Genomic DNA, 14,727 nt, shown 5'->3' with positions numbered 1-14,727 from the left:
CATAAGTTATGTGCGGTGTTCTTAGTTTATTTCTAGGCCACGCTGGCAGCAATGAGGCAGCAGGGCAAGACATTAAAAACCCAAACAAAAGTCTTGAGGAATTTCATCAAATTAGCATTTTGATTCAACTATACTGGGCTTGTATGGTCTCCATAGGCCAAAAATAAATAAATAAAGCACAAAAACAGCTTGCTCAAAACGGGTTTGCCAGATAACAAGTCGTTTGTCAATTTCACCGCACAACGACATTGAGCCGGGCGATCGGGTTTCCAAAAAAGCTTCAATGAACATTACGAGCCCTTCAAGGAAGCCTTCAAGGAAGGTCCTTCAAGGTCCTTCAAGGTCCTTCAAGGAAGCCTTCAAGGAAGGTCCTTCAAGGAAGGTCCTTCAAGGAAGGTCCTTCAAGGAAGGTCCTTCAAGGAAGGTCCTTCAAGGAAGGTCCTTCAAGGAAGCCCCTTCAAGGAAGCCTTCAAGGAAGCTCCTTCAAGGAAGCCTTCAAGGAAGCCTTCAAGGAAGCCTTCAAGGAAGCCTTCAAGGAAGGTCCTTCAAGGAAGCCTTCAAGGAAGGTCCTTCAAGGAAGCCTTCAAGGAAGGTCCTTCAAGGAAGCCTTCAAGGAAGCCTTCAAGGAAGCCTTCAAGGAAGGTCCTTCAAGGTCCTTCAAGGTCCTTCAAGGAAGCCTTCAAGGAAGCCTTCAAGGTCCTTCAAGGAAGCCTTCAAGGTCCTTCAAGGAAGCCTTCAAGGTCCTTAAAGGAAGCCTTCAAGGTCCTTCAAGGAAGCCTTCAAGGAAGGTCCTTCAAGGTCCTTCAAGGAAGCCTTCAAGGAAGCCTTCAAGGAAGCCTTCAAGGAAGCCTTCAAGGAAGCCTTCAAGGTCCTTCAAGGAAGCCTTCAAGGAAGCTCGCATGCGTTTTGTGCGTCAGAGTAAAATGTGCGCTCAACCTTCCAGGTTCAAATCATACTCGGAAACGCACGGTTGTTTCCCACTTTTCATAGCGACCAGGGTTCGTTAGATGCCTGCACACATCACATGCAGGACAAGGACATCGGGGGACATCGGTGTACTTCTACACAACGACATCATTCTTAAATCAGAGACAAATTGACGAGGTACGTGCTCGGATGGAAACGCCAACCTGGGTTGCTTGTTCGTGCCCAATCCGTTTAAAATGCGGTTTATCATTTGAAAACGTTTTTGGTGCAATTCGGTCAGGGCCGGGTTCGATCCACCGACTTCCCAGACCAGGAGCAGATGCTCCGACCATTAAGTCTTAAAATGTACATTTTTATACAAAAGTTCACCACATTCATCATTTTGTCAATACAAAGGAATTTTGATGCCCGTCTAAAAAAGAACGACGCATTTAGACATGCAAAACATTGACATTTAACCCACGTGACACTGTCAATCTATTTCGGCCCAAAACACAACGCGAGGCTAAAATGTAGAACATAGATCACCTTCCAAAACAACAATCTTGTTGGGTCATCATATCTCCGCTTATTTGCCTGTTGTGCAAGCTCACCGTAATCCAGGCCCCAAAAAATGCCCTCACACCAGCAATTCACACCGTACAATGCTGTGTTCAGAACAGAGATAAAATACCCCATGGATGCACTTTCAAAACCCCATGGGTGAAGGTTAGCACAGGCAGCACTGCCGAGTAACCATAACATCCCAAACTATCCAAGATGGCAAGAGGTCTGCCAGAATGGCAGCAGTTCCTATGTGAGATCACGGTACCTAGTCTGAATGTGGGATCGGTGGAGGGGATGGGAGTCAAGGTTGTGGACATGATGCAGAGCAGGTTGGGCGTATTGTTTGTTCAGGAGACCCAATGGAATTGAGACCGAGTGAGGAGGTTCGGAGGATGACAACATGTTACACGTAGGAGAAATGGAAGAACTAATGGAATTGGAATCAGTTTCAGAAGGGATCAGCAAGGTTGTGAGAGTGGAGTGACGGGAGGAACAGATAGTTATGGCATGGTTGGTAATACCGAATCAAGTGGAGTGTGTCGTCGGTGTACGGGCGGTTTCGCATAGCTGGTTCATTCTCCCAGAAGCGGGACAGCCACAAGATCACGCACACGAGAGGAGAGCACAAAACGGAATTGGATTTGTTGACGAAGCAACAGCTGAAGGGACTAAGGTGGCGGTGCGAGAATGTCACAACCAGGTACAAGTCCGTTGTGTTTGTTTTGCACGTGCAGAAGAGGAGGAAGTTAATAGCGTTGGCTGGAAGACTATCAAGTAATTGAAGTGCAAATACAATGTACAAATGTGCAAATAGATGGCTATGGCAGAGATAGACGGCGACGGCAGAGAGAGACGGCGACGGCAGAGATAGACGGCGACGGCAGAGATAGACGGCGACGGCAGAGATAGACGGCGACGGCAGAGATAGACGGCGACGGCAGAGATAGACGGCGACGGCAGAGATAGACGGCGACGGCAGAGATAGACGGCGACGGCAGAGATAGACGGCGACGGCAGAGAGAGACGGCGACGGCAGAGAGAGACGGCGACGGCAGAGATAGACGGCGACGGCAGAGATAGACGGCGACGGCAGAGAGAGACGGCGACGGCAGAGATAGACGGCGACGGCAGAGATAGACGGCGACGGCAGAGATAGACGGCGATGGCAGAGATAGACGGCGACGGCAGAGATAGACGGCGATGGCAGAGATAGACGGCGATGGCAGAGATAGACGGCGATGGCAGAGATAGACGGCGATGGCAGAGATAGACGGCGATGGCAGAGATAGACGGCGATGGCAGAGATAGACGGCGATGGCAGAGATAGACGGCGATGGCAGAGATAGACGGCGATGGCAGAGATAGACGGCGATGGCAGAGATAGACGGCGATGGCACAGATAGAAGGGGATGGCAGAGATAGACGGCGATGGTAGAGATAGACGGCGATGGCAGAGATAGACGGCGATGGCAGAGATAGACGGCGATGGCAGAGATAGACGGCGATGGCAGAGATAGACGGCGATGGCAGAGATAGACGGCGATGGCAGAGATAGACGGCGATGGCAGAGATAGACGGCGATGGCAGAGATATATGGTGATGGCAGAGATAGACGGTGATGGCAGAGATAGATGGCGATGGCATTGCTGAGATGAGATAGAGCTCTGAAGCAGAAGTTAGGTTGGTGGAAGGTATGTATGCGGGAATGAAACCAAGAGTTTTGGTTGGTCATGGGTCGTCAGAAGAGTTCAGCGTGAACATTGGATTCAGGCAGGGAAGTTCACTCAATGCACTATTGTTTATTATGGTGATGGAGCTGGTGAGCACGAGGGTCAGTGAGGGATCCATGCAGACAATCTAGATATTGTGGCATAAGGTGGGCAGGAAATGCGGGAGGCCTTTGAAGAGTGGAAGGATGAGCTCGAGAGACATGGATTGAAAAGGAGCCCGGAGAAGGCCGAGTTAATGTGGGTCAAACAGCAGAGAAAGGAAATGAACATCAGTTTAGTGGGGAAGAAGATCTGGCAGGGAAGCATATTCGAGTTTCAAGGTGGAACGATGATCGAACATGGTCGTTCAGAGGCAGAGGTGAGTAGGAGGGCAGGTGGGTGCATGTGCATGGAGGAAAGTTGGTGAATAACGACCGACAGGAAATAGAAATGGGAAGATCTGGGGTCATGTACAATGCTGGCCTAACTTTACGATCTGGAGATGGTGACACTGATGGAGAAGCAACAACAGAGGCTGCAGGTCTGCAAAACCAAATGGGTCAGAAGGATAGCAGGAGCGAAGAGGGTGGATAGAAGAAGAATGGATGAGCTGAGGAAGATTGATAGGACGACAAGCGTGACAGAGGGATTGGTAAAGAGCTGGCTGAGGTGGGCTGGGCACCTGGTGTGACAAATTGAGGAGCAGACAAATTGAAGAAGCAGCTTTGTACACATTAGGCCTCACCCATTATAAAGGGAAATGAGGAAGAAGAAGAAGGAGAAGAAGAAGAATGCACATTCGTATTACAAATGCTCATCTAAGTTACGACGGATCGCAAGAAGGTACCAGCAGGAGCACTTGAATAGTCAAGGATGCTTCCTGAACAGAAGTCAGCATTTCGAGTAGAAGACGACCGGTGGGATAACATAACTAAAGAGAGGGAATTCAATCGTCACCATGGAAACACACCAAGTACACAGAGCTATAAAAAGAATTAATTTTTCACTGTAGACGTTTAGAACCAATTAGACACTTGCTGTTGTGTATCCCACACGCACGTGCACACTTTCATGGACAAAAGTTACTTCCAGTGAAATCCAAACCATTTTGCTCCAGTTTTAGTTTCACTCAAAACGACCAAAGTGCTTTTCACGCACCATTAGCCAATAGGTACAAAGACCCTCGGAGCCACTCGCATGGTTTCCCAAAGGTTTATCCGTCCTCAGCCGAGATCAAAACAAAACATCCATGGATGATCATTTGAACGGGTGGGGATCGTTGCGTGTTATTGCGAGCGTGGAGAAAACGTTACAAAATGGAAACGATCGCTTCGAAAGGAGCACCTTTGGCGAAAGCACAATTTCAGATGGTTTTGCTTCTCACGTGTACCCGGATTGTGCAACGACACACTTACACCGGCAAGCTCTTGGAGCAGCTTCTGGTTCTCCTCTCCCAGTTGTTGCGCACGGGCCTCCTGGGCCTCGACGGTCTGGTGGTTAAGCCTCCTCTGCTGCGCGAGGTCGTGGCGTCCCCGGGACAGCTCGGCCTCCAGTTCTGCGGTCCTCGTCTCCCACTCGGCTTCCCTCAACTCCTGGTTGCGAAGGGCCTCATAGCGCACTTGTGCCAAGGTCTGCAAAGTCACGAGTTGGATGCACTTAATAATAATAATAATAATAATGCATTTATTTTATATAGCGCTTTTCAGGAAGCCCAAAGACGCTTTGACAGAGTGCAAAACATAATGCATAGCAAAACATAAAAACAATTGCAAAAAAGAAGAATCAATAGGGAAATATTCAAAGCACAAAGGAGGGAGAAGGAGAAGTGATAGTCAGGGGTTAAATGCTGTGGGTTAAATGTTGAATGCAGTGTTGAACAGGTGGGTCTTGAGTGATGTTTTGAATGTGGTGAGTGAGGAGGAGTCTCTGATGGTGTGAGGTAGCGAGTTCCAGAGGGTGGGAGCAGCGATGGAGAAGGCCCTGTCCCCCCAGGATCTAAATTTGGTCCGGATGGGGGGGGTCAGGAGGTTGGTACCAGCAGAGCGGAGGTTGCGGGTGGGAGTGTGTCTGGAGAGGTCAGCCAGGTAGGATGGGGCCAGGTTATGGAGGGCTTTGTAGGTCAAGAGGAGGATTTTGTACTGGATTCTCTGGGGGATGGGGAGCCAGTGAAGCTTGTAAAGGACGGGGGTGATGTGGTCACGGGTCCGGGAAAGGGTGAGTAGACGGGCAGCGGAGTTCTGAATGTATTGGAGTTTATTGGTGATTTTTGGGGGTGAACCAAAGAGGAGGCTATTGCAGTAGTCCAGACGGGAAGTGATGAAGGCGTGGATGAGGGTTTCTGCAGCCGTGGAGGAGAGGGATGGACGGAGACGGGCGATGTTGTTCAGGTGCTTAAAATGCTTAAATGCTTAAGGATGCTTAAAAGCATTCAAATGCGTGCAAATCAGAAATTTTGCATTACACCGAACATGACACATCCAGTTTAAAGAACGCTTTGCTACATACTCATGTCATTTTTGAAAATACATTTTAAGGACATCACATTTCACAGCGTTGTGCAGAAATGCGTCAGCACCTGCAAAAAAAGAACAAACGAGAACGGCACTCGGTACAGAGCATACCTCCACCAGGTTGAACAGTTTACGTTTTGTATCCCACCGATAGGCCGGATCTGGATTCTTACCTGAACCAAAATCGAATCGGCTCGTTCTCGTCACCGAACCAACTCATCCACCAAGTTTTGTCACAACTTGTTGAACCATTTGAAATATCGTGTTTTATATCGATTTTGGCACCATCTCTCAATGCTAAAGAATCACCAATAAAACAAGTCAAGTGAATCCACTTGGATTCCGCCCAGGTTGGCCTTGGTTGGCCAGGTTGGCCAGGACCCAAATGACCCAGAGGACCCAAATGACCCAGAGGACCCAAATGACCCAGAGGACCCAAATGACCCAGACATCTCTGATGACTGGGTCCTCTGGGTCATTTGGGTCCTCTGGGTCATTTGGGTCCTCTGGGTCATTTGGGTCCTCTGGGTCATTTGGGTCCTCTGGGTCATTTGGGTCCTCTGGGTCATTTGGGTCCTCTGGGTCATTTGGGTCCTCTGGGTCATTTGGGTCCTCTGGGTCATTTGGGTCCTCTGGGTCATTTGGGTCCTCTGGGTCATTTGGGTCCTCTGGGTCATTTGGGTCCTCTGGGTCATTTGGGTCCTCTGGGTCCTCTGGGTCCTCTGGGTCCTCTGGGTCCTCTGGGTCCTCTGGGTCATTTGGGTCCTCTGGGTCATTTGGGTCCTCTGGGTCATTTGGGTCCTCTGGGTCATTTGGGTCCTCTGGGTCATTTGGGTCCTCTGGGTCATTTGGGTCCTCTGGGTCATTTGGGTCCTCTGGGTCATTAGGGTCCTGGCCTATAACATATATATCCTATAACCTATCCTATATATATCCTATATCATATAACATATATCCTATATATCCTATAACATAACATATAACAAATATATCCTATATTATGTACTAGCGAGCGGCCGCGTACCAGCCAAAGGGGTAGCCCATGGTTAGCCTAAATATAGATTTGATGACGTCATGTTTACACATCTGAGCGACAGAAACTGTCTACACATCTGAGCGACAGAAACGTCTACACTGTTGGAGCTTCACTTTTGGAGAGACAGAAATTCCCAGGCAAACGCTATAACGCACCAGGTTTACAACCTGTGCGTTAATAAAATAACTAAATAATAATAATTAATAAAATATCTAACACCCAACCTGTCCACAACCTTTTGGGATATCATGCTACATAATCGGTTTTAGCCCGATCACTTCATGGTGAAGAATCACTTACAAAACAACAATGGCACTCAGTAGAGAGCATACCTCCGCCAAGTGAGCAGTTTACATTTTGTATCCCAGAGTAGACCAGAAAATCACAATACAGAATCACATTTAATCAAAATCATCCGTCCACAACTTTTTGAGATATCCTGCTATGTATAGTTTTTGGCCCTATCTCCCAATAGTGAACAACAACAACAACAACAACAACAACATGCATTTTAAGGCCATTTTCCCTGCTAGAGCGGGGGTTAGCCTTGTGGTCCCCATGACAATCTTCTCCATTTTGCCCTATTTTCTGCATCTCTCCTTGTTAACCCCCTTGCCCGCATTTCTTCTTCCACCATCTTTAGCCAAGTCTTTCTCGGTCTTCCCCGTACTCGACTTCCTTCTACATTCATTTCCATCAATCTTCTCAACCAGTCACTTTCATCCTTCCTCAACACATGACCAAACCATCTCAACCTGTTCCTCTTCACAGCACCAATCACAGGCTCTATTCCCATCATCTTTCGCAATTCATCATTTGTCTTCCTCTCTCTCAACGATACTCCGCACATCCACCGAACCATTCGCATTTCCACCCTTTCCAGCCTTCGTTGCTGCTCTACGTTCATTACCCATGTCTCGCTCCCATAAATCATAACACTTCTCACACATGCAGCATACACCTTTCCCTTCAGCTTCAACGACACTCCCCTCCTCGTCAGCACGCCACTCAGTTCCCGAAACTTCTTCCATGCACATCTCACTCCAGCAACCGCTGCTGAGTCTATTGCTATTGGAATGTTGAATATTGAATAGCCAAAAACTATTGGAATGTTTCAAATCCCAATAGTGAAGAATCACTGAAAAAAATTAATGAGCTGGATCCGAATCCCGATCTTCACCAAAATTGAATCGATTCTTCCTCGTCACACACCAAACCGGTCCACCAAGTTTCGTCCAAATCAATCCATAACTTTGAGATGTCCAGCTATGTATCGTTTGTGGCCCTATCTCCCAATGGTGAAGATTCATATAAAAATGCTTGTATCCGGATCCAAATCTGGATCTTCACCAAAATATAATCATTTCGTCCTCGTCACACATGCTACATCTCTGCCAAATTTCTTCCAAATCCGTCCACAACTTTTTGAGATATTTTGTTCACAAACAGACAGACAGAGGTGAAAACATAACCTCCATCCACCTTTGGTGGCGAAGGTAATTATCAGATCTGGATCTGGATCTCCACCAAAATTGAATCAATTGGCCCTCGTCACATGCCCAACCTGTTGAACAGATTTCGTCCGAATCTGTCCACAACTTAGAGATAGCCTGCAGGACAAAGTAGTGCAATTGATCAAAATCTGGTTAGGTTTGTCGGTTCACTTTGATAAAGTAGGAAAATTTCCTTACCAATAAATAAATAAACATGTGATGAGAATCCCATCACATCTGATTTTTTTTTGTGGCAATCGAGGCCTTGGTTAAAGCAAAACATGAGGTCCGGGCCCCAAAACCCGGACACATTTAGAATAATCCTGCTAATCGACATCCGTGCTCACTTGTATACATTATATTCTCTCACCAAGGATGGTTTAGAATCTTTAAATTAAAGTAAACCTCGGATATACACATTCTAAGTGATAGGTAAGATAGCTTCGAGGTATGTACAATCTGTTTTTTTTTTTTTTTTTTTTTTTTTTTTTTTAATGTACCATCACCTGAGTTCGTATCTCGGCCCAGCTATAATCGTTCGTCCTGGAGTTTCAAATGCAGGGCGATTCATCAATGTGTGCACCGTCCGTTGGATGGACGTTAAGCCGGAGGTTTGTCAGCACTGCTGGACGTTAAAAAATACAATGGTGTCTTTCACAAATAATAGGAAAGTCATCGCCGGCACCCTGAACAGATCCTTCCTTCGTTCCACTGCAGGAAGGACTGCGTGGAAGTCACGGCCAAAATCCAGCATAAACAGACAAGAGATCGTTTCAGCAGCATCAGGAGTATGGTACTTGTTTTTTTTCTTCTTCTTTACAGGATTGAGACTCGTGGAAGAGCAAGATATAACTGAGAGTGGGACAAACATCAAGGAAATGAACAAACAGGTAAAAGGAGATGGAGTAGGGGAGGAAACGCAAGCTAGCAAGATGGTTGGGAGAGAAAACGTTAACGGAGGTAATGAGGATAATGGCGGTGGTGTACCGCTTGGGTGAAACTCTGGAGGGAAGAGAGAGAACAGCCTCTGAAAGGTGGTTCAATAGATGGGAGAATCAGAGATTGTAAAGTTGAGGTGTACAAGTCAACCTGCATTTTGAAAGATTAACCAAGAGGAGGGGGAGAGGGGAGGGGGTTCTGGAAGAACACCTGCATCCTTGGGGTGCTGGGAAGGGTCGTCGGATAGAGAGCAGAGGGTACAATATTGGAGCAGAGACGGAAGAAAACAGAGACCACTGACCTATGTGTGATGTGAGAGCAACAGACCATGTGCTTCGGCTTCACCACAGGAGATGCCAATAACTTTGAGAGCTTTCGATTATACGGAATCCAGGAAAGACAGACGTGATGCTGGCGGCCAGCCCATTGGAGAGAGAATAGTCCTCAACTGAGCGTTGTATACCGCGAGCAGCTCTGATATGTGGAAAATCCGTAACCGCGTGATGGATCTGCTCGTTCTGATATAACTGTGGCGGAGGGTGACATGGATGAGAGGTGTCGAGTTAATTATTTAATAACGCAACAAATGCGTTTTCCAACCGGGCCGCTACCAGATTTTGTTGCAGGTTGCAACCACAGTACGGTCATTCTTGTTTGTATACAAAGTCGAGGCTCATGGAAGAGCTAGAACACTGAATGGTTCAGACTACAACGGAACAAAAACTGTAGAGAGGGGGTGGGGCGTTTGAGGTAACGTGACAACTTCAGCAATGAGTCGAAGGACAAAATTGAGGCAAACCTGGACAAATAATGGGTGTGGGAAGGAATGTAGGGTTAGATGTTCCCAGAAGGAATGTAGGGTAAATGGGGATAGAAAAAGATCATGCTTTTGGATTGTGGATGATCTGAGATGGTGGTGAACAGCTGTTTTAAAGACGAGGAAACGAGGAGTGGGATTGAAGAGAGTGAGGGAGTTTGTCCCAGAGATGGGGGGAGGGAGGGAGGAAGGAACGAATGAGTGGACAGAGCAATGATTCTGGATTTTAGGCAGTTTCACTTGGAGGGGATTCTTGGCAGACCGTGCGTGTGCGCCCGCCCTGCAGAAACTCGGTGGGAGGGGGCAGAGGGTAGGACGGAGCACGGAGGGGGCAGAGGGTAGGACGGAGCACGGAAAGGGCAGACGGCGCATGGAGGGGGCAGAGGGTAGGACGGAGCACGGAGGGGGCAGAGGGTAGGACGGAGCACGGAAAGGGCAGACGGCGCACGGAGGGGGCAGAGGGTAGGACGGAGCACGGAGGGGGCAGAGGGTAGGACGGAGCACAGAAAGGGCAGACGGAGCACGGAGGGGGCAGAGGGTAGGACGGAGCACGGAGGGGGCAGAGGGTAGGACGGAGCACGGAAAGGGCAGACGGCGCACGACCAGAAATGGAGGCCGTAAAATACTGCGATGGGATAGGGCCAGAGACCTGAAGGCCTTCGTTTCCATAGCAGCATCAATCCGGGCAAGGTGCAAGGTGCGAGGTGCGAGGCGGAGGTGGCAGCCCGAATTGTGATCAGTCATATTCCGAATGAGTCCCTTCAAGTGCCACAGGTACCCTGAGTTCAAAACGAGACAAACAACTTCAATATGTAAAACACAAATGGAGAAATGAAATAAACATTAAAAAAGGGGAGGCTTCCGATCTCCGTGCACCATTTTATCAACTTCCTTGGCACTCCGATTGAAATTGCATCTCAAAAATAGAAAAACAAAATTGGGGGAAAAAAGGAACAAAATAAGGAGGTTTTCCTGCACAACTCGAGCAACGGCGACTCCCAAACCGCAAGACAAACCGCAAGCGGATTCGGGAGCAAACGGAAGGTGGAAAACAGGAGCTGGCCCTCATTTTCACAGGAACGATGTGAACGACAACACACGTGTGTTCACATGCAAGTTGCTCGTGTTACACCAATTAATACCACAAAGAACGACGAGGGTAGAAAATGAGCGGCGACCAAAACTTTGATTTGGAACCCTCGATGGTGTGAAGGGTGAGGAGGTGGATGTTTGGGGACCAGGAGGTGGATGTTTGGGGACCAGGAGGTGGATGTTTGGGGACCAGGAGGTGGATGTTTGGGGACCAGGAGGTGGATGTTTGGGGACCAGGAGGTGGATGTTTGGGGACCAGGAGGTGGATGTTTGGGGACCAGGAGGTGGATGTTTGGGGACCAGGAGGTGGATGTTTGAGGACCAGGAGGTGGATGTTTGGGGACCAGGAGGTGGATGTTTGGGGACCAGGAGGTGGATGTTTGGGGACCAGGAGGTGGATGTTTGGGGACCAGGAGGTGGATGTTTGGGGACCAGGAGGTGGATGTTTGGGGACCAGGAGGTGGATGTTTGGGGACCAGGAGGTGGGAATGTTGATCCTGTTGTGGATTCGGTGTTCATAACAATGTCAAACGAGGCGAGTGACCAGCTTTGATGGAATATTTACGAGGATCAAACCAACCAATCACAGTGCCGAAAGCACCCTTGCATCAATGGCACGGTTATTAATGTTTCACCAAAGCCAGTACCAACAACAACCATAAATTGTATACGCCCTGGGTAAACATCAAATACCATCACAAAATAAACACCTGCAAAATCTGCGCTGTGGACCATTAAACGCAGTGGGTAGTTTGGAATTGCCTTCCAGTTGGGGTCACGATTTGAACCCGCAAACCGGATTAGAACAGAAACAAGTCCAACAAAACCAAAAACCAGATGTACCAGTTCCCTGTACCAAGTGGTGTACCAACAAGTGCTGTACCAACAAGTGCTGTACCAACAAGTGCTGTACCAACAAGTGCTGTACCAACAAGTGCTGTACCAACAAGTGCTGTACCAACAAGTGCTGTACCAACAAGTGCTGTACCAACAAGTGCTGTACCAACAAGTGCTGTACCAACAAGTGCTGTACCAACAGGTGCTGTACCAACAAGTGCTGTACCAACAAGTGCTGTACCAACAAGTGCTGTACCAACAAGTGCTGTACCAACAAGTGCTGTACCAACAAGTGCTGTACCAACAAGTGCTGTACCAACAAGTGCTGTACCAACAAGTGCTGTACCAACAAGTGCTGTACCAACAAGTGCTGTACCAACAAGTGCTGTACCAACAAGTGCTGTACCAACAGGTGCTGTACCAACAAGTGCTGTACCAACAAGTGCTGTACCAACAAGTGCTGTACCAACAGGTGCTGTACCAACAAGTGCTGTACCAACAAGTGCTGTACCAACAGGTGCTGTACCAACAAGTGCTGTACCAACAAGTGCTGTACCAACAGGTGCTGTACCAACAGGTGCTGTACCAACAAGTGCTGTACCAACAAGTGCTGTACCAACAAGTGCTGTACCAACAAGTGCTGTACCAACAAGTGCTGTACCAACAAGTGCTGTACCAACAAGTGCTGTACCAACAGGTGCTGTACCAACAGGTGCTGTACCAACAAGTGCTGTACCAACAAGTGCTGTACCAACAAGTGCTGTACCAACAAGTGCTGTACCAACAAGTGCTGTACCACCAAGTGCTGTACCAACAAGTGCTGTACCAACAAGTGCTGTACCAACAAGTGCTGTACCAACAAGTGCTGTACCAACAAGTGCTGTACCAACAGGTGCTGTACCAACAAGTGCTGTACCACCAAGTGCTGTACCAGCAAGTGCTGTACCAACAAGTGCTGTACCAACAAGTGCTGTACCACCAAGTGCTGTACCAACATGTGCTGTACCAGCATGTGCTGTACCAACATGTGCTGTACCAACATGTGCTGTACCAACATGTGCTGTACCAACATGTGCTGTACCAACAAGTGCTGTACCAACAAGTGCTGTACCAACAAGTGCTGTACCAACAAGTGCTGTACCAACAAGTGCTAAACAAGAGGTTTATAACTGTTCAAGCGTAGACCTGGGACAGAGTAGTGATCGTGAATTCAGTACCTTGGCACTGGGAAGGGGTGCTTGCGGGTTCAGTACCTAGTCGCTGGGAAGGGGGGCTCACAGGTTCAGTACCTAGTCGCTGGGAAGGGGTGCTCGCGGGTTCAGTACCTCGGTACGGGGACGGGGACGGGAATGGGGCGCTCGCAGGTTCAGTACCTCGGTGCCGTGACGGTTACGGGGTCGGGGCGCTCACGGGTTCAGTACCTCGGTGCCGTGACGGTTACGGGGTCGGGGCGCTCACGGGTTCAGTACCTCGGTGCCGTGACGGGTGCTCGCGGGTTCAGTACCTCGGTGTCGTGACGGGTGCTCGCGGATTCAGTACCTAGGTGCCGTGACGGGCTTTCGCAGGTTCAGTACCCCAGTGCCGTGACGGGTGCTCGCAGGTTCAGTACCTCGGTACCGTGACGGGTGCTCGCGGGTTCAGTACCTCGGTGCCGTGACGGGTGCTCGCGGGTTCAGTGCCCCGGTACCGTGACGGGCGCTCGCAGGTTCAGTGCCTCGGTACCGTGACGGGTGCTCGCGGGTTCAGTACCCCAGTGCCGTGACGGGTGCTCGCAGGTTCAGTGCCTCGGTACCGTGACGGGTGCTCGCGGGTTCAGTGCCCCGGTACCGTGACGGGCGCTCACGGGTTCAGTACCTCGGTGCCGTGACGGGTGCTCGCGGGTTCAGTGCCTCGGTACCGTGACGGGTGCTCGCGGGTTCAGTGCCTCGGTACCGTGACGGGTGCTCGCGGGTTCAGTGCCTCGGTACCGTAAAGGGTGCTCGCAGGTTCAGTACCTCGGTACCGTGATGGGTGCTCGCAGGTTCAGTACCTCGGTACCGTGACGGGTGCTCGCGGGTTCAGTACCTCGGTACCGTGACGGGTGCTCGCGGTTTCAGTACCTCAGTGCATTGGTGCAGCTCGGCCCGCAGCACCTCCTCCTCACATCGCAGCTCTTCGTTCTTCTCCAACAAAGCCTTCCCCAAGCGAGCAGTCAGTTGAAGGTCCGAGTCCTTCTCGCTCAAGGCGGCCCGGAGTCCTTCCTCACCGCGGGGCCATCGCTCGTCCTCGTCCAGCGAGTCTCCCGCGGGTTTAACAGTCTCGTTCATATCGCGCATCCGCTACGGGTTATAGTGCACCAGGGGCGCAGCAGGTGAGCTCGATTATCGTGGAACCAGCGAAGTCTTAAAAACTCGTTAACGCCGAAACTAAACTTCTCAACCACACGAACCGCGAACAGTTTCCGAACTGATCACCGAGCTATGACTCGGGCCGCAAACACGCCATGCTAAACCAGTGAGACGGGGCTGTTACGCACAACCTTTTAAATCGACTCTGGGGAAGGATCCTTTACGTGGGCGTGGCTTTACCTGCACGCTGTCGCGGCGCGTTTACGTCATCGCGTTTTTTTTTTTTTGAACGTTGGTAAAATCATTGTTTTCGAACTTTAATCTTACAGCGTTCGCCTTCTTCATATCCACACTTACTGATAAATTATTTCTGAACCCAATTTTATTGATGATTTAACATTTTTGAGATTTCAATCGATAAATGTAACTGACTAACACTTTGAAAACTACATGGTATTCATAGAATACTTTAAGCGTGCTGAAAGGGGCCCGGT

At 49.3% G+C, this 14,727-nt stretch overlaps 1 protein-coding gene across 1 annotated transcript in view; it reads right to left on the bottom strand.

Moving 5' to 3' along the window:
* BICDL1 (BICD family like cargo adaptor 1) overlaps positions 1-14,453 on the bottom strand; it is a 61,717-nt gene extending 47,264 nt beyond the window's left edge. Inside the window, exons 1-2 of the mRNA XM_068136202.2 lie at positions 14,006-14,453; positions 4,598-4,813 (exon numbers count right to left, since the gene is read on the bottom strand). Coding sequence (XP_067992303.2) covers positions 4,598-4,813; positions 14,006-14,221 — 432 coding nt within the window. The 5' untranslated portion in view covers positions 14,222-14,453. The remainder of the gene's footprint in view (positions 1-4,597; positions 4,814-14,005) is intronic.
* Between the last annotated feature and the right edge of the window lie 274 nt (positions 14,454-14,727).

The sequence above is a fragment of the Myxine glutinosa genome, chromosome 14 (assembly GCF_964187855.1).
Source record: "Myxine glutinosa chromosome 14, kmMyxGlut1.1, whole genome shotgun sequence".
NCBI classification, from domain to species: Eukaryota; Metazoa; Chordata; class Myxini; order Myxiniformes; family Myxinidae; genus Myxine; species Myxine glutinosa.
Note: the sequence above shows the minus strand (reverse complement) of the source record. Positions and strands in the feature narration are given on the sequence as shown.